General features: G+C 41.6%; 1 protein-coding gene across 1 annotated transcript in view; it reads left to right on the forward strand.

Moving 5' to 3' along the window:
- Nucleotides 1-26,868, forward strand: part of ADGRD1 (adhesion G protein-coupled receptor D1) — a 193,573-nt gene that overhangs the window by 127,968 nt on the left and 38,737 nt on the right. Inside the window, 4 exon segments of the mRNA XM_042441368.1 lie at nt 15,390-15,501; nt 16,777-16,930; nt 21,058-21,124; nt 26,668-26,734. Coding sequence (XP_042297302.1) covers nt 15,390-15,501; nt 16,777-16,930; nt 21,058-21,124; nt 26,668-26,734 — 400 coding nt within the window.

Consider the following 26,868-nt stretch of genomic DNA (forward strand, 5'->3'; position numbering starts at 1 on the left):
ACTCAACTGAAGGCCAAAATGGCAAGAGATCAAAATTTAACCAACGCGGAGTAGCTTCTTTATCCAGTGTCCTACAATCTAACACAACCTCTTAAAATCAATGTTCTTATGCCGCCTTTCGCCCAAAAGGACCCAAGGCAGCTCACAAATAAAAACGCTTAAAAAACTTATTACAATAGACAATTAAACAGCGGTTTGAACTTGCACTGTAATCTCCCTAGAGTACTCGTTTCAGTGTTCTAAGGAATCTTTGAAGCAGGATTGGGGGATGGAATCAAAAAAACCCTCACCCCCAGTGGGTGTGTCCTTTTCCCATGGTGATATGCACCATAAGTGCTTTCTGAGTGCTTCCGGTAAAGGGGGATTCTGGGGGTCAATAAACCCTGTCTTTCCAGGTTAGATTACTGCGTCTTCTCTTAAGGAACTGAAGAGGTTTCCTCCGCGGCAACTGAAATGCTGCCCTAGGCAACAACAATATGAATTGGTTTTCAATTTCCTTGCGCTATCTACTGTCAACACTAGCCTGCCCAATATGGGTGTTATTTGACCTCCGCTCACTCTGCCAGGGACCCAACCAGTCCTTCCGGTGTTCAAAACTTACTGTTGGGGTCCCGTCCATAGAGTCCACAGCTGATTGACTGAACAAGGCAGATCACATGGGCAGCCTCAAAATCAAAGATTAGAGTTCCAACAACATAGCCTTAGTATTATAAATGATCATGCGTCCCGAACCCATCCATCAACAGGGGAAATGGAAAGAGGGTGGGGAACAGAATACCATTCATATCTATACGCCACAGGTACAAAGGTTATGTTTGAAGAGGCCTTAGGTCGTTTATAGAATGGGAGGAAGTACATTTTAGAGGGGCAGGACATGGGCAAAAGTATGTCCTATGGGTTCATTCACAGGAGTAAAACTATTTCCTCTGAAATATGTCATTTTTGACTCTACCTCTCCAGGTCAAAAGGATGGAATGGTGGGACCCCAGATCGTGGAATTACCTATCCCGATTTTACAAATGTTCTGTATAGACTAATGTTTTGAGTGGTAATATTGATTTACAAAAAAATGGACATAGTTCTAGAGGAAATCGTTTTACATAGTTTACCTTGCCATTTGGCATATGGTGCTACATCTTCATTGAATTCTGTATTGATAAAGGATAACCCAGACCCTTGGAATGTGTCAAGAGTTTGGTTTACAGAATGTGAAAACTACCAAGATTATTGGCAGTGAAGAATGTCCAAATTCAGTGTTCAAGCATTCCGATAAAAACGCAAAGGTTACTGTTAATAAGTTGAGGAAAATTTAGGTGTCCTTGAGTGTTTTTATGGGCCTTTTTTAAAATTACATAGCACATGAGAAAATACATTTTTCACTGTTCATATTCTACTTAGGTTGCTAATCATTAATTTACTTAACCCCCCCCCCTACACAAATCACCTATTATTCATTTCAAGTTGCTGCACAAGGTTCATAGAACAAAACAACAAGAAAATAAACCAATCCGGCCCTAATAATATTTTTCTGCCAATTCCTGGGCCTGCCCTAACAATTAATTTTCCTCCGCTCCATTTAGTGTTGTTAATAATAAAGTTAAAGGATAAATGAAATTTTCCCAAACTGTGAACTAATTAAATTATATACATTATGTATAGAATCCTGAAACCAAGGAGCGTAGAAGGAACTGCAAGTGCCACAGGTACAACGTGTGAATGGGCCATCCACCTGCTGTTAAAGAACTCACAAACAGAACAGCCACGTACATTAAAATCACAGAATCATATAGGCTGGAAGAGACCCACGGAACATTTAGTTCAACAAATTCACAACCCCTTGCCATGCAGAACATGCACAAAGCACTCCTGGCAGATGGCCCAGCCGTCCTCTGTTTTAAAAACGTCAGAGACAGAGACTCCAGCAGTCCCTTTGAGGCAGCGTTTTCCATTTGTTAAGGCAACCCTTACTGTCAGGAAGTTCCTCCTCCTAAGGTTGAGGTGGAATCTGCTTGTCCTGTATTTTTGAATCCATTATTCCATCTCCTAGTCAGCCTGGACCAGCAGAAAACAAGTTTGCACCATCCTCACCTCAATTATGACATCCCTTCAATATTTAAGCAATGGCTATCACCCTACCTTTTTCTCCATAACATTAATTAGCTGCAAATATTGCAAAGAGGTGGCCCTAACAACATCATGTGCCCAAATCGTGTCCCCAGTAGTGTATACCAGAGGTTGCCAGCCCCCCCCAAAGCCCATGATAAAGAGACGTTATACCAATAGGTTGTTTTTTGTAAAACAGAAGCTGGCTGGCCATCTGTCTCAGGGGGTAATGTTGTTTGTGTGGTTCCTGCATGCAACCTTGTGGTGTCTTCCACTCTAACAATTCTAATGATGCTATGAAGTCACCTCTTGTAAGCAGATGTTGGACTGCAGCTCCTAGCATTCCTGGCCGGCGGACAAATGCTTGTTTTTGATATAGCTGTGAGCATGTCACCTTCTCAAGATCACCCAATAGGTTTTTACTACATGGCAAGACTTCTAATTTTCCATCCTGGCAGCCAAATTCCAACGGGGTCCTCCGTGTCAGAGCCCCCAGCAGTTTGATCACAACCAAATCTATTTCTCCCTGTCATTCTCCTCATTCAGTTCAGCACATCTCTTGCATCTAGTCTCCTGTCATTCTCCTCATCCTTTCAGCCACAATCTGCATCTAATCCCCGGTCCATTCTCCTCGACCATTCAATCAGCCACAGCTACATCTATCCCCTGCCATTCTCCTCATCCATTGCAACAACACATCTACAGCGATCCTCGGTTATAACGCAGGCAGCACTGACGCGGCTTTGGAGCATTGGTCAAAGCCCAACGGGCCCAATGGGCCTGCTCGCGGGCAGGTGCTCCGCACCAACTGATGTGCAAACCAGGGCACGAGCCCCCATTCCCATTGAATGAGTTTGAGCATCCACCACGTTTTTTCGTCGTAACGTGAGGGCTGGAAACGAAACCCCTGCATAAGACAGGGGGGACAGTACATCTAATTACCTGGTCATCTCGCCTCATCTCTTAGCCACATCAAAATCTGTTATCCGATGTCAGAGCCCCCAGAGCATAACATTTCATCTTGTACTGAAATGGAGCCCAGAAGTTGAGAGCTTCCCATTTCTGAAACAAGTATTGTATGGTCGTCCGCTGTGAACAAACACTGTGGAGGGTAAGGGAGATTAGATCAGGTTTAATAGACGTGGGGAAGCATGAACCCTCTGTCTACCCCCTGGCTGCTGATCAAATTCATAACCGAGGCTTGAAAGGTTCTTTGTTAAAACTATTAAATTACAACAAATCTTAACCGGCACTACTCAACGTTCCCATTATACCACCAATCTCCCCACAGTAACTTTCCCTCAGTACCAAAATAACAAAATCGAGCTTTGGGGTTTGTAAAATTACAATGCTACAAGCTCTGGCACATAGGACAAAATTCCGTCTCTCTCATCCATCTCCTTGTCACTCCCTTCAACCCCAGAGAGGAAAAAATTCAGCCTGGAAAGAAAAGTGTGAACAAGGCACACTGGAGTTATCCATCAACCACACCAGGAGATTGCTGGAATTTGCAGACCAGCTTGTGAAAAGGTTTGTGTGGGGGGAAAAAAAATGCAGCACACAGTGGATTTATTAAAAATCTATCCTGTGCAAGAATAGTTACCCATAAAACAAGAGGTTTGCGCCCCAACTTTTGGGCGAAAAAGAATGTAAAAACCCACAGGAAAAAGCCAAAGAATCTTGTAATCTTTTGATTAAGTATAAAATAATAAAAAATTTACATAAATAAAAGATTTAGACTGTGAAGTCGAAGGCTTTCATGGCTGGCATCCATAGTTTTTTTGGGGTGTTCGGGCTATGTGGCCATGTTGTAGAAGAGTTTATTTGTGACGTTCACTCCTCTGCCATGCCAGCATTCTGCCTCAAGATGCCAGCCATAGATGCTGGCAAAATGTCAGGAATAACTTTTCTAGAACATGGGCAACATGAACCCCACAAAAAACCCAAAACCTAAAGATTTAGACCTTACCCAGCACCTACAACAAATGCAAAGCACATGAACCAATAATAATTCCTCTTCCGCAGTTTAGCAATTTAGGCAACTACACTAAACTATAAAATGACTTAAAATTTATGCTTCATCGCAGAAAAACTGACTTAATTGCTTGCTCAATTACAGTTATTCGTAGTTAACTTTAAGGAGAAAGAAACCAATTAAAGGTAGTTATTTGTGACCATTGACTTACAATGCCATGAAGAGCTTCACACAATAACCACTTCCTGATAAAAGGAAACTTTGGTTGATGACTATTGGTCTCCCATAAGTCCATAGATGGTCCAAAATTTCAGCTGCTTTTCACAACATCAGGCATAAATTTTCCTAAGAAGGAAAGAAGCAGGGTGAGGGGGATACCACGGTCCCTTAGCTAACCTAGGGCCCGAACAGACAGGCCAAATAAAGCTGCTTCGGGTCACTTGGAAGTATGAGATTTAAATATATCATGTTCCCAAAGGGCTGAAGCTGTGCCAAAGCCACGCTCCAATCCTAAGGACTGGATGTGGCTTTGGTGCTGCTTCTGGCCTTTAAGATGCGTTTGTCATTAAACAGCATACCTCCAATGACCCGACAGAAGCATGTATTTTGGCCTGTCTGTTCGGGCCCTCATCTGTTAGATTTCCACAGAAGGAATATAGTCATGACAAAGCAGCCCACTCAATCAAATCAAACTCCCTGGTACATTTGAGATATATATCTTATCCGTGTTTCTTCATGCCTTTCTTCGAACACTTTCATACTACTCTCGGAAAGCCATTTTTATCTGCTTTAAAATTAGAGTTTCAGTGCTGAACAAGACAAAAAAAAAACTTACCCCATCCATGCCATAATAGTACAAATGCTTGCTTTTTGTGTTTCTTCAGACCAATACGTTGATTACCATTATAGAGATGAAAGCCTCCACCAGCATCCAAGCAAATGCACTCAGGAAGAAGAAGTGGAGAGAAATAGCCAGGATTTACAGGGCACCTACAAGTAGACAGAAAAGAGATTCCACCCAACATTTAGGAAGAACGTCCTGACAGTAAGAGCTGTTTGAATACACTGGTGGTGGCGTCTCCCTCGTTAGAGGTTTTTAAACAAGGTTGGATGGCCATCTGTTTGACTGAGCGGTTCCTGCATGGAGGGAGTTGGGGGCTGGCCCTTGTGATCTCTTCCAACTGTATGAATTCTGTGATTCTAGACAAGTAAGCAAAATGATATCAAAAATCCACAACAGGCTGAAATTCAAAAGCATACACGTTTTACAATAGAATAAACATTTATAATGATTGTAGTAAATGCCCCTACTATATCACATATGTTTTTTTTTCAACATCTCTATAACACCATATCAGATTACCCCAAATATCTCATGTTTTGTGTGATTTGTTTGTTTTTAGTCTCATATTCGATGTTTGTGACTGAAGCAGAACTTGGAAAAAGCCACTAAAGTAGCTGCCATGCTGGCTGATATTTTTGGAAGCTGTGATCCAATAATAATGTTCCAAATTTCGGTTTAAAACCTTGCCACTAAGCATTGTTTTCATGGTTGACTTGAACTTTGGTAGTAGGTCTGAGCTGAAAAACAGTTGGGCGGGAGCCACCAAGTAAGGATGTGACCTCTATTGTTGCAGTTCGCTAAACATATGAATGGATAATTTTGTATGTATTAACAGAATTGCCACATGAAGAAATTGCCATGATAAAGCCAGCTCCACGGCATTCTTCAGATTGGCAACAACTAGCTAAGGCTGCCGGAACTTTCAGTCCAACAATAGCGGGAGGGCATATGTTACGATAATTAACACCGTACTGTTACAGCCAGTTCTTGGCGGTCTGTCCTGCGCCATTGTTGGATATTATTAGTTTTAAACATTGTGACTTTTAATTCTTTTAGTTTTATTGTTTTGTTTATCAATTTAGTTTTAATGTTGTGAACTGCCTTTGGTCCTACACTGGATGAAAGGCAGCATATAATGCAATGAATAAATAACTAAATAAAACAAAATTATTTCCTAGTTTCAATCAAGCATACTACAACACATTATATTGAGGTCGGAAAAGGCTGTTGCAGGAAACGATCCCACTGTAGAATCATTTATTACACTTGATTATATATATACAGATTTGTCGAATAAAGAAAAATTTCTCCATCTTCTTTGTTTTTTCTTCTTCTTGTTTTCCTCAAATATTAAGATAAATATTACAGGAATAACACTATCTGTGCAGATGGCTACCCTTTTTTCAAACTTACCGTGCCAGGATAACTGGAAACTTATAAAAGCAAAATCTGAGCGACCAATATAGCGAAGGACAAGTTGGCATGAATGTGGTAGCGCTGGTTACGAATGGTACTAACCGACCTGTGGAAAGAAATTGGTTAGTACTACAGGAGGAATGTTACATTCACAATTATTCCATGGGAGTCAGTTTCTTAATCTTTTACTCTTCATTTTGGAGTATGATAGAGTTGATTAGAGTTTCCAATGCACACTACCCAAAAAAATTAGTGTAAATTAAGACTTCAGTCCTATGCACATTTACTTTCTATACAATATGCATGGGATTGGCATCTGGGTAACATCTACATGGTTAGGGCGAATTTCTCTAACAAAGTAAATCAGGCTAGCTGGTAATGACTAAAATAAAAAGTCATTCAATACACAAGGCGAAGTGAAGGCACAAAATGGAAGAGGCTGTCATCATAAGAGTGTCACTCAAAGGACAGTAGTAAACAGATTGCAGACCACAATTAACATTATTTTTTTCACCAATGGCTATGCTTGCTAGAGCTATCTGTGGAAAACAACCAGGTGCAAATTTGGTGCAGAATAAATTCCAGATTGTGAAAGGGCTGCAAAACTGCATGGTTTTTGAAGTCTTTCTCACGGGAGAACAAAATTGCTACAATTACTTGGTGCGTCCTTTGAGAAGAACTGAGGGGGGATACAGGACAGGCGGCTCCATGCCACCTGTTTTGCCCCTCGTCGGTGCTGTGGCGAGCTGCACGGCGTGGCACCGATGCTCCCCTAAAAAGGAGCGCTCTTTTTAAAGGCGTCATAATGGCGCTCACATGCCATGACAATGCTGCTTCCAGTGAGCCCATTTAGGTGCTGGATGCCATGAGTCTGTCAGGCACCTGTGTGGATGGGGGTGTGGCACGATGATGCACAGTGACGAAAGTAGGGCTGGGTGGTGTATGGATGCCCAGCCCTACGAACCCTAAAAGCACCAGTCTGTACCAGTCTGGCTTTAGGGAGGGATAACGGAGTGGAGACGGCCATGTTGCCTTGGTTGATGACTCCGTCTGGGCATCGACAGGGGAAGTAAGGACCCTGTGGTACTCTTAGACAGCTCACTGGCTTTCCATACATAGACGGTGGTAGCCTTTGGAATGCCTGAGGGATTTAGGGATCAGGGGCACTGCACTCCAGTGCCTCTGTTCCTATCTCTTGGGCAGATTCCAGATGGTGAAGCTGGGGACAGTTGCTCTTCCAAGAGAGAATGACATCTGGCATCCTCTCAAGGCACCATTCTGTCCCTCATGCTGGGGGATAGTTCTCAGTTTGGGAGTACTTCGGGATCCGTCTCTACAGTGTCATCTCAGGTAGATGCGACGGCCAGAAGTGATTGGTACCACTTGGTTGATACGCCAACTGTGTCTCTTCCTAGACTGAAGGACCTAGAGGCAGTAGTACATGCTCTGGTAACCTCTCATCTTGGTTTCTGTAATGCGCTCTACATGGGGCTACCTGTACCAAGTTCGGAAGCTTCAGTTAGTGCAAAATATGGCAGCCAGATTGGTCACCGGTTCTTCAAGGTTTGAACCATATAACACCCATCTAAAAGATCTTCATTGCTCCAAATCTGCTTCCGGCACAATACAAGGTGTTGGTTATCACTTAAAAAGCCCTACATGGCTTGGGGCCCGAGTATTTACGGGACCTGCCATCTCCCTATACAATCGCCGCTGCACTCTTAGAACAATGGGGAAGGACCTGTTGGAAGTAACAACTAAATATGCTTCAACTTCCCAAAGAGCCTTCACAGTAGCTGCTCCAAGATTGTGGAACAGCCCTCCCGGAAGAGATCTATCTTACCACCCTCCTTCGAAACTTCAGGAGCACAGTTAAGACGGAGCTGCTTCCAGAGAGCATACCCACCTGATTTAATGTAAGACACGGTCCACCTCCTGAAGGGGATGAGTACACCTTACCCTATTCCAACGTCGCTTTGTGATATTAGTTTGTAATTGCTAGTTTTGTTGTGAGCTACTGCTTTTATTGAATTGGGGTGTTTATTCTGGATTGTATTTTAAACTGTTGGTGATCCCCCTCGATGCAACGGGAGAGGCAGAAAATATACAATAATTTTATTGTTATTATTATTATGGAAAAATTACACAACTTGTTGAAATACTGCCCCCACATAAATTACAAAAGACAAGTAGTACTGGAGTGATGACAGCTGTATATTCATACACCTGAACATTAAACTTACAAAAATTTAAAATGCAGCCTTCTAGAAGGCAGCTAGGGAAAATGTTCTAAGGGAACCAACTGATTGTCTGTTGCTGCAGACAAAGCATAACATAAAGATCAGGCATCCGCCCCCGAAAATACTCAGTCCGGGACTGTGATTTCTCCAACACATGTCCTAATAAGCCTGGCTCTCTATCAACAAGGTCAGAAAAATAATTTTTAATGAGGCTGGTGCCATGTCAAATCAAATATGACTAACATTCCGATATATTATCTTCTTAATAGCAGCGATCCCTTGATGTCTGTTTAAGTCTTTTGATGGACACTGACACCCACAGGCATCACAATTGTCTCTGGTGTTCAGTGAAATTAAAGAAGCAAGATGTGCCCTGTCTTAAAAACAGCCAGCCTTTTTTCCGTTTATTGGCTGGCTGTTTAAGAAAAACCAACTTAGTCTTCACTCAAAAAGTAAATACAATGTTTAAAAATACCGGTGAAACGGCCTACTCTGAAACCTTTGTGCACACAGTTCTGTCGAGATTCTTTCTAGTATGGTATTTCCATTGTGTGGGTGTCCAGTCGTGCACCAGCAAAGATAATATGACTGCATCTCATTAGCCTTTTGCTGCAAGATGTGCAAGCACAATGGGGGAAAAACACACTTCCACAATGAATTCAAAGGACTGGATACAATAGTACAATATGCATGCTTGAACTGAAGATCAAAAATTCCAGTATTCTCTGAAGGGGCCAGCCACAGATGCTGGTGAAACATCAGGAAGAAACTACTCTTCTAGTACATGGCCACACAGCTTGAAAAACCCCACAAAAAACTAGGATGCAGGTCCATGAAAGCCTTCGACCTCACATTAAAACATCCGTTTATCTAGAATCACGATCACAAATCAAAGGGGCCATTCAGACTACCTTTGAACCGAATTGTTACCCCCGATTAGAAGTCGGAAGTTCCCATTTGCACGGGAGGGATTTAGGCAGAGGGTGGGCAGAGGGCAGAACATGCCTCCCCCTTGCAGGCAGCTCTCTCTCTCTCTCTCTCTCGTCTCTCTCCTCTTTGTAATTTTATTTTTGACAGATTATGTGAATGCTTGTTCTATAGGTTGATATACATAGATAGAATGTATATGCTTGTGCTACATTTCCCTTTCATTTGCTTGTGCCGGCATGGCACCTCACTTTGCCAAGTGGCATTTTGAAAAATTGTTTTTTTTTGTGTTGTGTGACAGAAATGCGAAGCTTGTGTTTTCCTTTAAAATTTGGCAAATTGTACAATGTGGAATGCTTTTGCTACATATGTGTATGTGTATGTAAGGCCATTCTGGGGTGGCAATCGGAGGGAAGCAAGGAAAGAGGATGCCAGATGGCATTCTGAGGTGAGGTATTATATTATTTATTATTATGTGACAGTTATGCGCTGCTTTGGGCTGGAAGGGAAGGGAAGAGAATGGCATGGAGGAGGGAGGCAAGGGCTTCGGAGGTGGCATTAGGGCTTGAAGGAAGGAAGGGAAGAGGTTCCAAGAGGAGGCAATGCTGGCTGGAAGCGACAGGGAGCTAGAGGCTGGCATTCAGAGGGAAGGCTGTGGGAACCCATGACTTTGGGGGAGTCACACTCTCCAGCCTCAGGGGAAAGGCAATGGCAAATCTCATCGGAACCAATCTTGCCAAGAAAACCCCAGGATGGGGTCATTTTAAGGTTGCCATAACTGTAATGACCAAATACACACACAACACACACACACACCTGGAGGTTTTTAAATTTGACAAGTTACAGAATATGCGCACTGCCACCAGTTTTTTTTTTTTAAAGGAGGGGGGAAGCACCCATTCGGTTGGCCAATGGTTGTAGGCATGTCACCTTGACGAAAGCGGAAGTGAATTTGATTAACAACAAAAGAGCTCCCTTTAAACGGTACAGCAAATGTGAACTTCAGAGGAGCAAATGCATCGATCGAGGTAAGGTAGTACAAACTTCTTCTGAGCAGATTCGGTATGGGGGCAACCAGATTGCCTAATCTATCCAGGGCAAATGAGCGAGTGGGAATGGGGCCAAAGTGACAGAAAAAAAAGCCAGATTGAAGCAACTTGACCAGGCTGGGTGCTGGGGAGGGCCATGGGATACACCTGAGCTTTTTTTCCTAAGCATTTGAACATTCCACCTCAGGAAACAGAAGTTTAAGTGCCACCAGCTTTGCTCTCACTCTCTGAGCAACCCTGTAGCCCTCAAGTGTTACAAAGCAACCATCTCACTGTCAGTGCTGAAGTAATATTCAACTGCCAACCCAGACAGTTTCAGAACATACATGGAATGTGACAGTGAGATGGTATGCTTTGTAACACTTGAGGGCTACAGGGTTGCTCAGAGAGTGAGAGACAAGCTGTGTGGCACTTAAACTTCTGTTTTCCATGATGGTGGAATGTTCAAATGCTTAGGGGAAAAAAGCTCAAGGTGTATCCCATGGCCCTCCTCCAGCACCTGCAGCCTGGTCAAGTTGCTTCAATCTGCTTTTATTATTCTGTCACTTTGGCCCCATTCCCACTCGCTCATTTGCCCTGGATAGAATTAGGCAGATCTGGTTGCCCCCATACCGAATCTGCTCAGAAAGAAGTTTGTACTACCCTTTACCTCGATCGATGCAATTTGCTCCTCTGAAGTTCACATTTGCTGTACCGCTTTAAAATGGAGCCTCCTTTGTTGTTAATCAAATTCACTTCCGCTTTCGTCAAAGGTGACATATCCTACAACCATTGGCCAACCGAATGGGTGCTTCCCCCCTCCTTTAAAAAAAAACTGGTGGCAGTGTGCGCATATTCTGTCAACTTGTCAAATTTAAAAACCTCCAGGTGTGTGTGTGTGTTGTGTGTATTTGGGTCATTACAGATTATGGCAACCTTAAAATGACCCCATCCTGGGATTTTCTTGGCAAGATTGGTTCCGATGAGATTTGCCATTGCCTTTCCCCTGAGGCTGAGAGAGTGTGACTCCCCCCAAAGTCATGGGTTCCCACAGCCTTCCCTCTGAATGCCAGCCTCTAGCTTCCCCTTCGCTTCCAGCCCAGCATTGCCTCCTCTTTGGAACCTCTTCCCTTCCCTTCCCTTCAAGCCTAATGCCACCTCCGAAGCCCTTGCCTCCCTCCCTCATGCCATTCTCTTCCCTTCCCTTCCAGCCCAAAGCATGCACATAATCTGTCACAATAATAATAATAATAATAATAATAATAATAATAATAATAATAATACCTCACCTCAGAATGCCATCTCTGCATCCTCTTTCCTTGCTTTCCCTCCGATTGCCACCCCAGAATGCCTTACATACACATACACATATGTAGCAAAAGCATTCACACATTGTATCAATTTGCCAAATTTAAAAGGAAACACAAGCATTCGCATATTCTGTCACACACACACACAAAAAAACAATTTTTCAAAAATGCCACTTGCAAAGTGAGGTGCCATGCCGGCAGCAAGCAAATGAAAGGGAAATGTAGCACAAGCATATACATTCTATCTATGTATATCAACCTATAGAACAAGCATTCACATAATCTGTCAAAAATAAAATTACAAAGAGAGAGAGAGAGAGAGAGAGAGAGAGAGAGAGAGAGCTGCCTGCAAGAGGGGAGGCATGTTCTGCCCTCTGCCCACCCTCTGCCCTAAATCCCTCCCGTGCAAATGGGAACTTCCGACTTCTAATCCGGGTAACAATTCGGTTCAAAAGGTAGTCTGAATGGCCCCTTTGATTTGTTGATCGTGAATTCTAAGATAATAAGGATAGTTTTAATGTGAGGTCGAAGGCTTTCATGGACAGCATCCATAGTTTTTTGTGGGTTTTTCAAGCTGTGTGGCCATGTACTAGAAGAGTTTCTTCCTGATGTTTCACCAGCATCTGTGGCTGGCATCTTCAGAGAATACTGGAATTTTTGATTCTTCAGTTCAAGCATGCATATTGTACTATTGTATCCAGTCCTTGAATTCATTTGGAAGTGTTTTTTTCCCCATTGTTGATGCACATCTTGCAGCAAAAGAGCTAATGAGATGCAGTCATATATATCTTTTGCTGGTGCACGACTGGACACCCACACAATGGTAAAATACCATTCTAGAAAGAATCTCGACAGAACTGTGTGCACAAAGGTTTCAGAGTAGGCAGTTCACCGGTATTTTTAAACATTGTATTTACTTTTTGAGTGAAGACTAAGTTGGTTTTCTTAAACAGCCAGCCAATAAATGGAAAAAAGGCTGGCTGTTTTAAGACAGGGCACATCTTGCATTTTTAATTTCACTGAACACCAGAGACAATTGTGATGCCTGTGGGTGCTCAGTGTCCATCAAAAGACTTAACAGACATCAAGGGATAGCTGATATTAAGAAGAATAATATCAGGAATGTTAAGTCATATTTGATTTGACATGGCACCATCCTCATTAAAAATTATTTTCTGACCTTGTTGATAGAGAGCCAGGCTTATTAGGACATGTGTTGGAGAAATCACAGTCCAGACTGGAGGTATTTTCGGGTCGGATGCCTGATCTTTATGTTATGCTTTGTCTGACAGCAACAGACAATCAGTTGGTTCCCTTAGAACATTTTCCCCTAGCTGCCTTCTAGAAGGCTGCATTTTAAATTTTTGTAAGTTTAATGTTCAGTTGATGAATATACAGCTGTCATCACTCCAGTACTACTTGTCTTTTGTAATCATTATGTGGGGGCAGTATTTCAACAAGTTGTGTAATTTTTCACTAATAATAATAACAATAAAATTTATGTATATTTTCCTGCCTCTCCCAGTTGGATCGAGGTGGGATCACAACAGTTTAAAATACAATCCAGAATAAAACACACCAATTCAATAAAAGCAGTAGACTAACAACAACTAGCAATTACAAACTAAATATCATAAAGCGACGTTGGAATAAGGGGTAAGGATGTACTCATCCCATTCAGGAGGTGGAACCGTGTCTTACATAAAATCAGGTGGGTATGCTCTCTGGAAGAGCTCCGTCTTAACTGTGCTCCTGAAGGTTTCGAAGGAGGTAGTAAGATAGATCTCTTCCGGGAGGCTGTTCCACAATCTTGGAGCAGCTACTGTGAAGGCTCTTTGGGAAGTTGAAGCATATTTAGTTGTTACTTCCAACAGGTCCTTCCCCATTGTTCTAAGAGTGCAAGGCGGATTGTATAGGGAGATGCAGTCCTGTAAATAACTCGGGCCCAAGCCATGTAGGGCTTTAAAGGTGATAACCAACACCTTGTATTGTGCCCGGAAGCAGATTGGGAGCCAATGAAGATCTTTTAAGATTGGTGTTATATGGTCAAACCTTGAAGAACCGGTGACCAATCTGGCTGCCATATTTTGCACTAACTGAAGCTTCCGAACTTGGTACAAGGGTAGCCCCATGTAGAGAGCATTACAGAAATCAAGATGAGAGGTTACCAGAGCATGTACTACTGCCTCTAGGTCCTTTCAGTCTAGGAAGAGACACAGTTGGCGTATCAACCAAAGTTGGTACCAATCACTTCTGGCCGTCGCATCTACAGTACTTGAGATGACAACTGTAGAGACGGATCCAGAAGTACTCCCAAACTGAGAACTTCATCCCCCAGCATGAGGGACAGAATGGTGCCTTGAGGGATGCCAGATGTCAGTTCTCTCTTGGAAGAGCAACTGTCCCCAGCTTCACCATCTGGAATCTGCCCAAGAGATAGGAACAGAGGCACTGGAGTGCAGTGCCCCTGATGCCTAACTCCCTCAGGCATTCCAGAAGGATACCACCGTGTATTGTATGGAAAGCCAGTGAGCTGTCTAAGAGTACCAACAGGGTCATACTTCCCCTGTCGATGCCCAGACGGAGATCATCAACCAAGGCGACCATGGCCGTCTCCACTCCGTATCCCTCCCTAAAGCCAGACTGGTACAGACTGGTGCTTTTAGGGCTTCGTAGGGCTGGGCATCCATACACACCCAGCCCTACTTTCGTCACCTGTGCATCATCTTGCCACACCCCCATCCACACAGGGTGCATGACAATGACTCATGGGCATCCAAGCACCTAAATGGTGCTCACTGGAAGCAGCATTGTCATGGCATGTGAGCGCCATTATGACGCCTTTAAAAAGAGCAGCTCCTTTTTAGGGAGAGCATCGGTGCCACGCCGTGCAGCTCGCACAGCACCGATGAGGGGCAAAAACAGGTGGCATGGAGCCGCCTGTCTGTATCCCCCCTCAGTTTCTTCTCAAAGGAAGCACCAAGTAATTGTAGCAATTTTGTTCCTCCTGTGAGAAAGACTTCAAAAACCATGCAGTTTTTGCAGCCCTTTCACAATCTGGAATTTATTCTGCACAAAATTTGCACCTGGTCGTTTTCCACAGATAGCTCTAGCAAGCATAGCCATTGGTGAAAAAATAATGTTAATTGTGGTCTGCAATCTAGTTTATACTGTCCTTTGAGTGACACTATTATGATGACCAGCCTCTTCCATTTTGTGCCTTCACTTTCTGCCTTTGTGTATTGAATGACTTTTATATTTTAGTCATACCAAGCTAGCATGATTTACTTTGTTAGAGGAAATTTGCCCTAACCATGTAGATGTTACCCAGATGCCAATCCCATGCATAATTGTATAGAAGTAAATGTGCATAGGACTGAAGTCTTAATTTACAAGCTAATTATTTTGGGTCATTGTGCATTGGAAACTCTAATCAACTCTATCATACTCCAAAATGAAGAGTAAATGTAAGAAACTGACTCCCATGAGGAATAATTGTGAATGTAACATTCCTCCTGATAGTACTAACCAAATTTCTTTCCACAGGTCGGTTAGTACCATTCGTAACCAGCGCTACCACATTCATGCCAACTTGTCCTTCGCTATATTGGTGGCTCAGATTTTGCTTCTTATAAGTTTCCAGTTTAATCCTGGCACGGTAAGTTTGAAAAAAGGGTAGCATCTGGCAAGATAGTGTTATTCCTGTAATATTAATCTTAATATTTGAGGAAAACAAGAAGAAGAAAAAACAAAAAGAAGATGGAGAAATTTTTCTTTATAGACAAATCTGTATATATATAATCAAGTGTAATAAATGATTCTACAGTGGGATCTTTTCCTGCAACAAGCCTTTTCAGACCTCAATATAATGTGTTGTAGTATGCTTGAAACTAGAAATAATTTTGTTTTTATTTAGTTATTTATTCATTGCATTTATATGCTGCCTTTCATCCAGTGTAGGACCAAAGGCAGTTCACAACAATAAAACTAAATTAGATAAAACAAAACAATAAAACTAAAAGAATTAAAAGATCACAATGTTTAAAACTAATAATATCCAAACAATGGCGCAGGACAGACCGCCAAGAAATGGCTGTAACAGTACTGTGTTACTTTATCGTAACATATGACCCTCCAGCTATTGTTGGACTGCAAGTTCCGGCAGCCCTTAGCTAGTGTTGCCAATGCTGAAGAATGCCGTGAGCTGCTTTATCATGGCAAATTTCATGTGGCAAATTTCTGTTAATACATACAAAATTATACATTCATATGTTTAGCGAACTGCAACAAATGAGTGTCACATCCTTACTTGGTAGGCTCCCGCCAACTGTTTTTCAGCTCAGACCTACTACAAAGTTCAAGTCAACCATGAAACCATAGCTTAGGGCAAGGATTTTAAACCAGAAATTAGGAACATTATTATTGGATCACAGCTTCCAAAAATCATCAGCCAGCATGGCAGCTACTTTAGTGGCTTTTCCAAGTTCTGCTTCAGTCACAACATCTGAATATGAAGACTAAAAACACAAATCACACAAACATGAAGATATTTGGGGTAATCTGATATGGTGTTATAGAGATGTTTGAAAAAACATATGTGATATAGTAGGAGGCATTTACTACAATCATTATAAAAATGTTTATCTATTGTAAAACGTGTATGCTTTTGAGATTTCAGCCTGTTGTGGATTTTGATATTCATTTTGTTACTTTGTCTAGAATCACAGAATCATACAGTTGGAAGAGATCACAAGGGCCATCCACTCCAACTCCCTGCCATGCAGGAACTCTCAGTCAAACAGATGGCCATCCAACCTCTGTTTAAAAACCTCTAAAGAGGGAGACGCCACCACCAGTGTATTCAAACAGCTCTTACTGTCAGGACGTTCTTCCTAATGTTGAGGTGGAATCTCTTTTCCTGTCTACTTTGTAGGTGCCCTGTAAAATCCTGGCTATTCTCCTCCACTTCTTCTTCCTGAGTGCATTTGCTTGGATGCTGGTGGAAGGCTTTCATCTCTATAGTATGGTAATCAAAGTATTTGGATCTGAAGAAAGCAAGCATTTGTACTATTATGGCATTGGATGGGGTAAGTTTTTTTTTTTGTCTTGTTCAGCACTAAACTCTAATTTTAAAGCAGATAAAATGGCTTTCCGAGAGCTAGTATGAAAGTGTTCAAGAAAGGATGAAGAAACAGGATTAAGATATATAATCTCAAAATGTACAAAGGGAGTTGATTTGATTGAGTGGGCTGCCTTTGTCATGAACTATATTCCTTCTTGTGGAAATCTAACAGAATGAGGGCCCGAACAGACAGGCCAAAATAATACTGCTTCGGGTCACTTTGGAGGTATGCTGTTTAAATGACAAACGCATCTTAAGAGGCCAGAAGCAGCACCAAAGCCACACTCCAGTCCTTAGGATTGGAGCGTGGCTTTGGCACAGCTTCCAGCCTTTTGGGACACATGCATAATTTAAACATCATACTTCCAAAGTGACCCGAAGCAGCTTTATTTTGGCCTGTCTGTTCGGGCCCTAGGTTAGCTAAGGGACAGTGGTATCCCCCTCACCCTGCTTCTTTCCTCTCTTAGGAAAATTATATGCCTGGCATGTTGTGAAAAGCAGCTGAAATTTTGGACCATCTATGGACTTAATGGGAGACCAATAGTCAGATCAACCAAAGTTTCCTTTTATCATGGAAGTGGTATTGTGTGAAGCTCTTCATGGCATTTGGAAGTCAATGGTCACAAATAACTACTTTTAATTGGTTTCTTTCTCCTTAAAGTAAATTACGAATAACTGTAATTGAGCAAGCAATTAAAGTCAGTTTTTCTGCGATGAAAGCATAAATTTTAAGTCATTTTTATAGTTATGGGAGTAGTTGCCTAAATTGTCTAAACTGCGGAAGAGGAATATTATATGGTTCATGTGCTTTGCATTATGTTGTAGGTGCTGGGTAAGAGTCTAAATCTTTAGGTTTTGGGTTTTTTGGGGGTTATGTGGCCATGTTCTAGAAAAGTTTATTCCTGACATTTTGCCAGCATCTATGGCTGGCATCTTCAGAGAATGCTGGCATGGAAGAGAGTGAAACGTCACAAATAAACTCTTCTAGAACATGGCCACATAGCCCGAAAACCCCACAAAAAACTATGGATGCCAGCCATGAAAGCCTTCGACTTCACAGTCTAAATCTTTATTTATGTAAATTTTTTATTATTTTATACTTAATCAAAAGATTACAAGATTCTTTGTGCTTTTTCCTTTGTTTTTTACATCTTTCTGCCCAAAAGTTGGCGCAAAACTCTTGTTTTATGGGTAAATATTCTTGCACAGAGAATAGTATTTTTAATAAAATACACTGTGTGCAATTTTTTTCCCCCAAACAAACTTTTCACAAAGCGGTCTGCAAATTCCAGAAATCTCATGGTGGTTGATGAGATAACTCAGTGTGCCTTGTCACACTTTCTTTTCCAGGATGAATTTTTTTTCCTCTCTGGGGTTGAAGTGACAAGGAGATGGATGAGAGAAGACGGAATTTTGTACTATGTGCCAGAAGCTTGTAGCATTTTAATTTTACAAACCCCAAAGCTACGATTTTAGTTATTTTTGAGACAGAGGGAAAAGTTACTTTTGGAGATGGTTGGTATAATGGTAACTGTTGAGGTAGTGGCCTTAAGACTATTGTTGTAATTTAATTATTTTTAAAAAGTAACCTTTCAAGCTCTGGTTATGAATTTGATCAGAGCCAGGGTAGTAACAGAGAGGTTCATGCTTCCCCACTGTCTATTAAACCTGATCTAATCTCCCTTACCCTCCACAGCTGTTTGTCTCACAGGGAAGAATACAATACTTGTTTCAGATAACTGGAAGCTCTCCAACTTCTGGGCTCCATTTCAGTAAAGATGAAATGTTATGTATGGGGGCTCTGACATGGAGAACAGATGTAGATGTGGCTGAAAGAGATGAGGAGAATGACAGGAGAATAGATGTACTGTCCACCCTTGTCTTATGCAGGGGATTCGTTCCAGACCCCTCCACGTACGAGAAAAAACGTGGATGCTCAAACTCCATTCAAATGAATGGGGCTCGTGCCCATGGTGGCACAGCAGTGCGTGCGGAGCACATGCCACGCGAGCACGGCCCATTGGCCCCGTGCGGCTTTGACCATATGCTCAAAGCCGCGTATAGTGCGCCTGCGTATAACAGAGGATAGATGTAGATGTGGTTGAAATGGATGAGGAGAATGACAGGGGGATAGATGTAGATGTGGCTGAAATGGACGAGGAGAATGACAGGAGGATAGATGCAGATGTGGCTGAAATGGATGAGGAGAATGACAGGAGAATAGATGCAGATGTGGCTGAACTGGATGAGGAGAATGACAGGAGAATAGATGTAGTTGTTGATCAAACGGATGGGGGCTCTGACATGGAGGACCCCGTTTGAATTTGGCTGCCAGGGATGGGAAAATAGAAGGCTGCCATGTAAACCTACTGGGTGATCTTGAGAAGGTGACATGCTCACAGCTATATCAAAAACAAGCATTGTCCGCAGGCCAGGAATGCTAGGAGCTGCAGTCCAACATCTGCAGAGGTGACTTCATAGAATCATAGAATTGTAGAGTTGGAAGACACCACAAGGTGCCATGCAGGAACACACAAACAAAATACCCCCGACAGATGGCCAGCCAGCTTCTGTTTTAAAAAAAAACCAACCTATTTGGTATCAACGTCTCTTTCTCGTTGGGCTTGCTGGCAACCTCTGGTATACACTACTGGGACACGATTCTGGCACATGCTGTTGTTAGGGCCACCTCTTTGCAATATTTGAGCTAATTAAATGTTTATGGAGAAGAAAAGGTTAAGAGGTGATAGCCATGCTTAAATATTTGAAGGGATGTCATATTGAGGATGGTGCAAACTTGTTTTCTGCTGGTCCAGAGACTAGGAGATGGAAGAATGGATTCAAACTACAGGAAAAGAGATTCCACCTCAACATTAGGAGAAACTTCCTGACAGTAAGGGTTCTTACCAGGAGTGCTTTGGTTGCATGTTACTGCATGGCAAGGGGTTGAACTAAATGTCCGTTGGGTCTCTTCCAGCTATATGATTCTGTGATTTTAAGGCACTGGACTGTTCTGTTTGTGAGTTCTTTAAACAGCAGGTGGATGGCCATTCACATGTTGTACTATGTGGCACTTGCAGTTCCTTCCAGCTCTTGGTTTCAGGATTCTATAATAATGTATATAATAATTTAGTTCACAGTTTGGGAAATGTCATTTTATCCTTTAACTTTACTCATTAACAACAATAAATGGAGCAGAAAATAATTGTTAGGGCAGAATTGGCAGAAAAATAATTATTAGGGCAGGATTGGTTCATTTTCTTGTTGTTTTGTTCTATGAACATTGTTGCAGCACTTGAATGAATAATAGGTGATTTGTGTGTGTGTGGGGGGGGGGGGGTAAGTAAATTAATGATAGCAACCATAAGTAGAATATGAACAGTGAAAAAGTATTTTCTCATGTGCATTGTTATTTTAAAAAATGGCCCATAAAAACACTCAAGGAACCTAAATTCCTAAACTTATTAACAGTAACCTTTTCAGTTTTTATAGGAATGCTTGAACACTGAATTTGGACATTCTTCACTGCCAATAATCTCTGGTAGTTTCACATTCTGTAACCAAACTCTTGACACATTCCAAGGGTCTTTGTTTATCCTTTATCAATACAGATAATGAATATGTAGCACCATATGCCAAATGGCAAGTAAACTATGTAAAACTATTTCCTCTGAAATATGTCCATTTTTTTGTAAATCATATTACCACTCAAAACATAGATCTATACAGAAAATTTGTAAATAGGGATAGGTAACTTCCAAAGATCTGGGGTCCCACCATCCATCCTTTTGGAAATGTGAGAGGTAGAGTAAAAAATGGACATATTTCAGAAGAAATAGTTTACTCCTGTGAATGAACCCATAGGACATACTTTTGCCCATGTCTGCTCTAAAATGTACTTCCTAACATTCTATAATGACCTAAGGCCTCTTCAAACATACACATTTGTACCTGTGGCGTATAGAATATGCATGTATTCTGTCCCCACCCTCTTCCATTTCCCATGTTGATGGAAGGGGTAGGGAAGCATGATAATTTTATAATAGCTAAGTTGCTATTGTTGTTGAAATATATATCTCTTGAATTTTGCAGGCTGCCCACTGTTGATCTGCATTGTCTCAGTAACATCAGCTGTGGAAAGCTATGGGAAGGACAACAAGTAAGTTCTGGAACAAGGAAGGACTGGTTGGGTCCATGGAAGAGTGAGCGGAGTCAAATAACACCAATATTGGGCAGGCTAGTGTTTGACAGTAGATAGCTGCAAGGAATTGAAACCAATTAATATTGTTGTTGCCTAGGCAGCATTTCAGTTTGCAGAGGAAACCTCTTCAGTGCTTCCTTAAGAGAAGACGCCAGTATCTAACCTGGAAAGACAGGGTTTTACTTGAACCCCAGAATCCCTTTTTACCAGGAAGTACTCCAGATAGAACTTATGGTGCATCATCACATGGAAAAGTGACACACACTGGGGGTGAGGGTTTTTGATTCCAGTCCCAACATATCCTGAGTCAAGATGTCCTTAGCACACTGAAAAGAGACTCCTAGGGAGATTACAGTGCAAGTTCAAACAGCTGTTTAATTGTCTTATTGTAATAAGTTTTTAAAGCGTTTTTATTTGTGAGCTGCCTTGGGTCCCTTTCTGGAAGAAAGGCGGCATAGAAATTGATTAAAGAAGGTGTGTAGATGTAGGACATGGATAAAGAGCTACCTCAGGGTTGGTTAACTTTTGAATCTCTAGCCATTTTGGCCTTCAGTTTGAGTCAGCCCACTCAACATGGCCATTAGAAAGGGACTGTGGTTACACTGTGTAATGACTAAACACGGGCCATCCTCCTTGTTGTAAGAGAGTTTTATGGAGAGTTTTCTGGTTCACAGACACAGAGAGGTATTTTAATTGCAGATGGAGATGTATAATAAGTAAGAGCATTTTAATAGGGGTATTTGCTACTTGGGATTTCATGGCTTTCATGAGCTCTGGTGGAGAGCCATCACTTTCACTTCCATTATCTGTATTGAGAAAATCTGAGTAAGGTACTGACTGCTTTCTGTGTGGGGATCATTTCAGTGGGACCGGGTTACTATTTGATTTTTACTGGTCTCTGGGAGTGTATGTCCAAGTATCCTCTCAGTTTAATTATTTCTTGATTTATGTCTTGAAATTCCTCATGAATGTGGTTGGCAGGTGTACTGCCTAGATTGTCGTGGCTTATAGCTGCAGGTTTATGTATGTTTATTGAATTTCTTGTAATAAGGTCACAGATTACTTAATCTTTAAAAACTCTAATAGTTTTGATATAATGTGCTTGCCAAAGGAATTTACCCTTATGAATTAGTCTGTTGGGAATAGATGCCTGATTAAGTCATAAATATGTGTTTGGTTGCTCTAAGGCTGGGTAAATAGTGGTAGGCTTTTAAAATTTTTCTGATGTGACAGTTCAGTAGCTGAGAAAGGAATCTGGTAATTGATTTCTGGGAATTCCAGTTATGTGCCTTGTGGTAAATTTCTAGGAGAAGTTGCTTCTTCTGTAAACATGGCTATATCTGGCTACATTTGGTAGAAGAAATTGAGCAATCTTCCTCCATGTGATCAGCTGCCTTTTTAGCCGCCTGTTCTCCATTAGGGTTTTGCATGTGAAAGTCTTATTAGAATTTCTCCATCTTGTTTGAAATATCATTTAGCTTCTGCAAAACATGAATCAATGTTTCTGCAGACAAAAGGCAAACTTCATGGAAGGGCTGAGCATTATTACTGCCAGTGAATTCTGGGAGTCTGTGTCCATTAGACTTGATTTTCCTTATTTCCTCCCTGTTCTCAGGAGTAATTTATATTCAGACTTTGAAGAACTGGAGAGGCTGTTTTACTTAAATCAGATTTCTATAATGACTTAGGGAGTGGGAAAAGGAGCTGTATTTGCAAATCTGTAACACACGGATTGCGTTGTTTCTGCCGCCAAGCCTCATTTGTTTCTCTGCTTTAAAGCCTTCCTAGTTTTCAGAATTTTAGTGGGGGCTGGTTTGGATTCTTTTTTTTCTCTCCCTTGCATGGCATTTTATGTTGTACAAAGATGATAAGGCCAGATAATGTTAGGAGGCTTATTTGGCAGTTGTTAGTCCGTCGCCATCTTGCCCCACCTTCCCACGATAAATAAATAAATAATTTAAAACACGCTTCTGGGAGTAAATCTCATTGAACCCAATAGGGTTTGCTCCCAGCTAAGTATGTAAGAAAGGTAGCCAGCGTGGTATAGTGGTTTGAGCATTGGACTATGACTCTGGAGACCAGGGTTCAAATACTGGCTCAGCCATGTAAACCCACTGGTTGACCTTGGGTAAGTTACACTCTCTCAGCCTGAAGATGGCAATGGCAAACCCCTCTGAAGAAACTTGGATGATAATCAATGAACTACATCAATGAACTACAACCCATTCTGCACAATAATGCCACTCTTTCAAGGGCTCTTGGTGACAGATCTTTACTCATCTACGGACAGCCTCCAAACCTCAGACAGGTACTCACCTACAGGAAGACACATGGCACAGATGGGGACACAAATACTAAGCCTTGCCACAAACCAAGATGCCAACTCTGCCCACACATTTATCCAGGAAATGTCATCATATTTGTAATGGGCTGGATGAGGGGAAACAAACTCAAGCTGGATCCAGAGAAAACGGAGGTGCTCGTGATAGGTGCCCCTGGTCCAGTGGGGGAGATCTGCCAACCCATCCTTGATGGGGTCACACTCCCCCTGAAAAATGTAGTCCGCAGTTTGGGAGTGCTCCTGGACTCATCTCTACAGTTGACATCTCAGGTGGAGGCGATAGCCAGGAGTGCATGGTATCAGCTTCAGCTGATACGCCAACTGCGTCCCTACCTGGCTCAGGGGGACCTTGAAACAGTAGTACATGCACTGGTAACCTCTCGTTTAGATTTCTGTAATGCGCTCTACATGGGGCTACCTTTGTACCAAGTTTGGAAGCTCCAACTGATTCAGAATGCTGCAGCCAGACTGATCACCAAGACACCGAGATCAGAGCACATTACACCGGTGTTGAAATCTCTACATTGGCTACCAATTAGCATCTGGGCGCAATACAAAGTGTTGGTTATTACCTATAAAGCCCTACATGGCCTGGGCCTGAGTTACTTGAGGGAACGCCTCTCCCTACATAATCTGCCCTGCACTCTCAGGACAACCCAAAACCCAGTTGAAAACCACCTCTTATAAAACATTTTCTGCGATGGCCCCTAGACTTTGGAATAACTTACCGAAAGAGATCCGTCTTATACCTTCTTTGGAAACCTTCAGGAGGGCATTGAAGGCGGGCCTATCCAACGGATCTCCTCTAATCTGATTTTGAACATCTGAATATGATGACTCCATTCTTACAACTGTCAGGAACACTGTAACAACTCTTCCCCTTTTTATTTTATTTTTTATTTTGATTGATGTATTTTATATTATCTATGATTTTATGATGTTTTTACTGTTGTAATCCCGCTTCAATCCAAAGGGAGAAGCGGGAAATATAAATAAATGTTATTATTATTATTATTATTATTATTATTATTATTACAAGACCTAATGGCATTATCCACAATATTAGGGGGAGCTTCACGTGCTCATCCTCCAATGTGATTTATGTCATTCTATGTTCATCAATGCCCGTCAGCATTACATCAGGCAAACAGGCTAGTCTCTGCACCAGAGGATAAATGGACATAAATCATACATTAGGAATGGGAATACACAAAAACCAGTGGCAGAACATTTCAATCTCCTTGGGCATTCCATCTCAGGCCTCAGAACAGCAGAACTACAACGGTAGATTGGAAAGAGAAACAACAGAACTGGAGTTAATCCACAAACTTCAGTCCCTCGGGAATGGATTGAACAAAGAACAAAGTTTTACCTTTGATTTATACATGGTTCAAAGAAAAATCCATAATTTTGGCCCCTAAACCTACCCTCGATTTATACATGAGGTCACCTTATAGTAGAGGATATATGCTAATGCCTGTGGTGAGGTTTACTGTGAAGTCAACATGACTATTTCCTATTTGCCTTGCTACACACCCCTCCATTTCCAGACAACAGTAAAGGCCAGCCAGCAGTAAAGGAACTTGCTCTAAGGAGAGTACATGCAGCCAGGTCTGTGCAATGTTTACTAATAAATAATGCTCATGGTAAGATTTACTTTGAAGTGTAAGTGTTATTTTGGAGTGTTAGGTTAATAAACTCACCTTAAAAAAGGTTTACTTTGGAGTAAATAGGACTACTAACTACACACCACAACAGTTCAGGGCTTTCCAAACACCCTCAAGGGAACTAAAAGGGAGAAGGAAGGAGCTGTATTGTGAAGATCAGCACAATAGGACACAATTTCCCAGCCAAGTGTGGATGAGATTTCATTTTCTCTGTGAATGCAGCTTCTTTGTGTGCACAGACAGGATACTCCAGAGACTCAAAAGAACTGAGTAAGATGATGATCAGTGATAAGCTTAAAGCAAACTGATCTTTCTGTTTTTATTAGCAGCAGAATTAATAGTAGCACTCTCTGGTATTAAATGCTCAGCTAAGACTCTGTCTGAATGGTGACTCTGCACTTCAAATTTCCCTTTGAAATTCTCTCTATTACTTCATTTGCAAATGAAATAAAATGAAAATTCTCACGCCTTTGCAAGCGGGTGCCAAATTGCACAGCTCATAAAAACTTGATTCAAGCATTAAGAAGCTAAAATCCCATATGCTTGATGAACAGCAACGGGCTCTTATCACATCTCTATTGGAAGGCATACTGATTCTGATACTGGGGGCTATACATAGCCATCATGACTAGTAATTGATAGTCTTATCCTCCAAGAACAGTCAGAAGGAGGTGGCAGATGATCTTATTCCTGCTAATCAAAACGTCCTGATGCTTTGCAGACCTTGGCTTCACTGCCTCATTGGTTGGGGTGCATCACAGTTTGTGGGTTCAAGCTTACTGCAAGAGATGAATGGGATTGGATAGAATATTTCATTTTTTTTTAAAGAACAGGTTCACCCTCTTTAGTTCATGGAGCATTTCTTCCCTTTTGTCATATTTATAAACAGCCAGAAGAAATGAATCTGAAATTTTATTGCCGGGTGATAGAAAGAAAAATGTTGTGAGCAAGTTGTTATTTCATAAATGATGTACTACCTTACGCAGCTGTTCAAAATGATAAATTACATCTGTTTCCTTTATGACCCAGCACCCAGGGCCATGTCAAAGGAGGCAACTGCTGCTCTCCCATTGCAATGTGTCTGTCCTAGAGAGAACCTAGCCCACCCAAGGCTGCTGCAGATGAAGGGAAAAGCAGTCTGGTTGTGCCCCATTGTTACTGCCCCTGCCATATGACATTAATGGATACCTAAAGAAATATATGATTCCCCACTCCCAAGTAATTTGGCTGTCAGTACTTGTTATTTGTAAGCTATTTTAAATGATAAGCTTTTTTTATTTAAGATACAAGAGGAACAAAACTATTTTTAAAGTGGCAACGCTTGAAAGATAGTAGGTATCAAAAGCAGGACATTTTAACCCCTCGGCATCTTTGAATCAACTCTCTTTGCTAACACAAAAACTGATCTCTTTTGAACTTCCTGCCCTGTACAATTTTTAAAATATGTTTCTCTCTCTCTCTCTGTCTCTCTCTGTCTCTCTCTCTCTGTGCAGCTGCTGGCTTTCACTGGGAAATGGTGCAATCTGGGCTTTCGTGTCCCCAGCTCTCTTCGTAATCATGGTATGTGCATCCTCCTTTATCATTCAGATGTTTAATATATTTATTTAAAGTATTTATTAATCTTTTTTTTCATTCAACACCCTCCTGTGATGCATAACAAAATGTATTTATAAACATAGTGTAATAATAGATTC

Source organism: Sceloporus undulatus, chromosome 10, assembly GCF_019175285.1.
Source record: "Sceloporus undulatus isolate JIND9_A2432 ecotype Alabama chromosome 10, SceUnd_v1.1, whole genome shotgun sequence".
Taxonomy (NCBI): Eukaryota; Metazoa; Chordata; class Lepidosauria; order Squamata; family Phrynosomatidae; genus Sceloporus; species Sceloporus undulatus.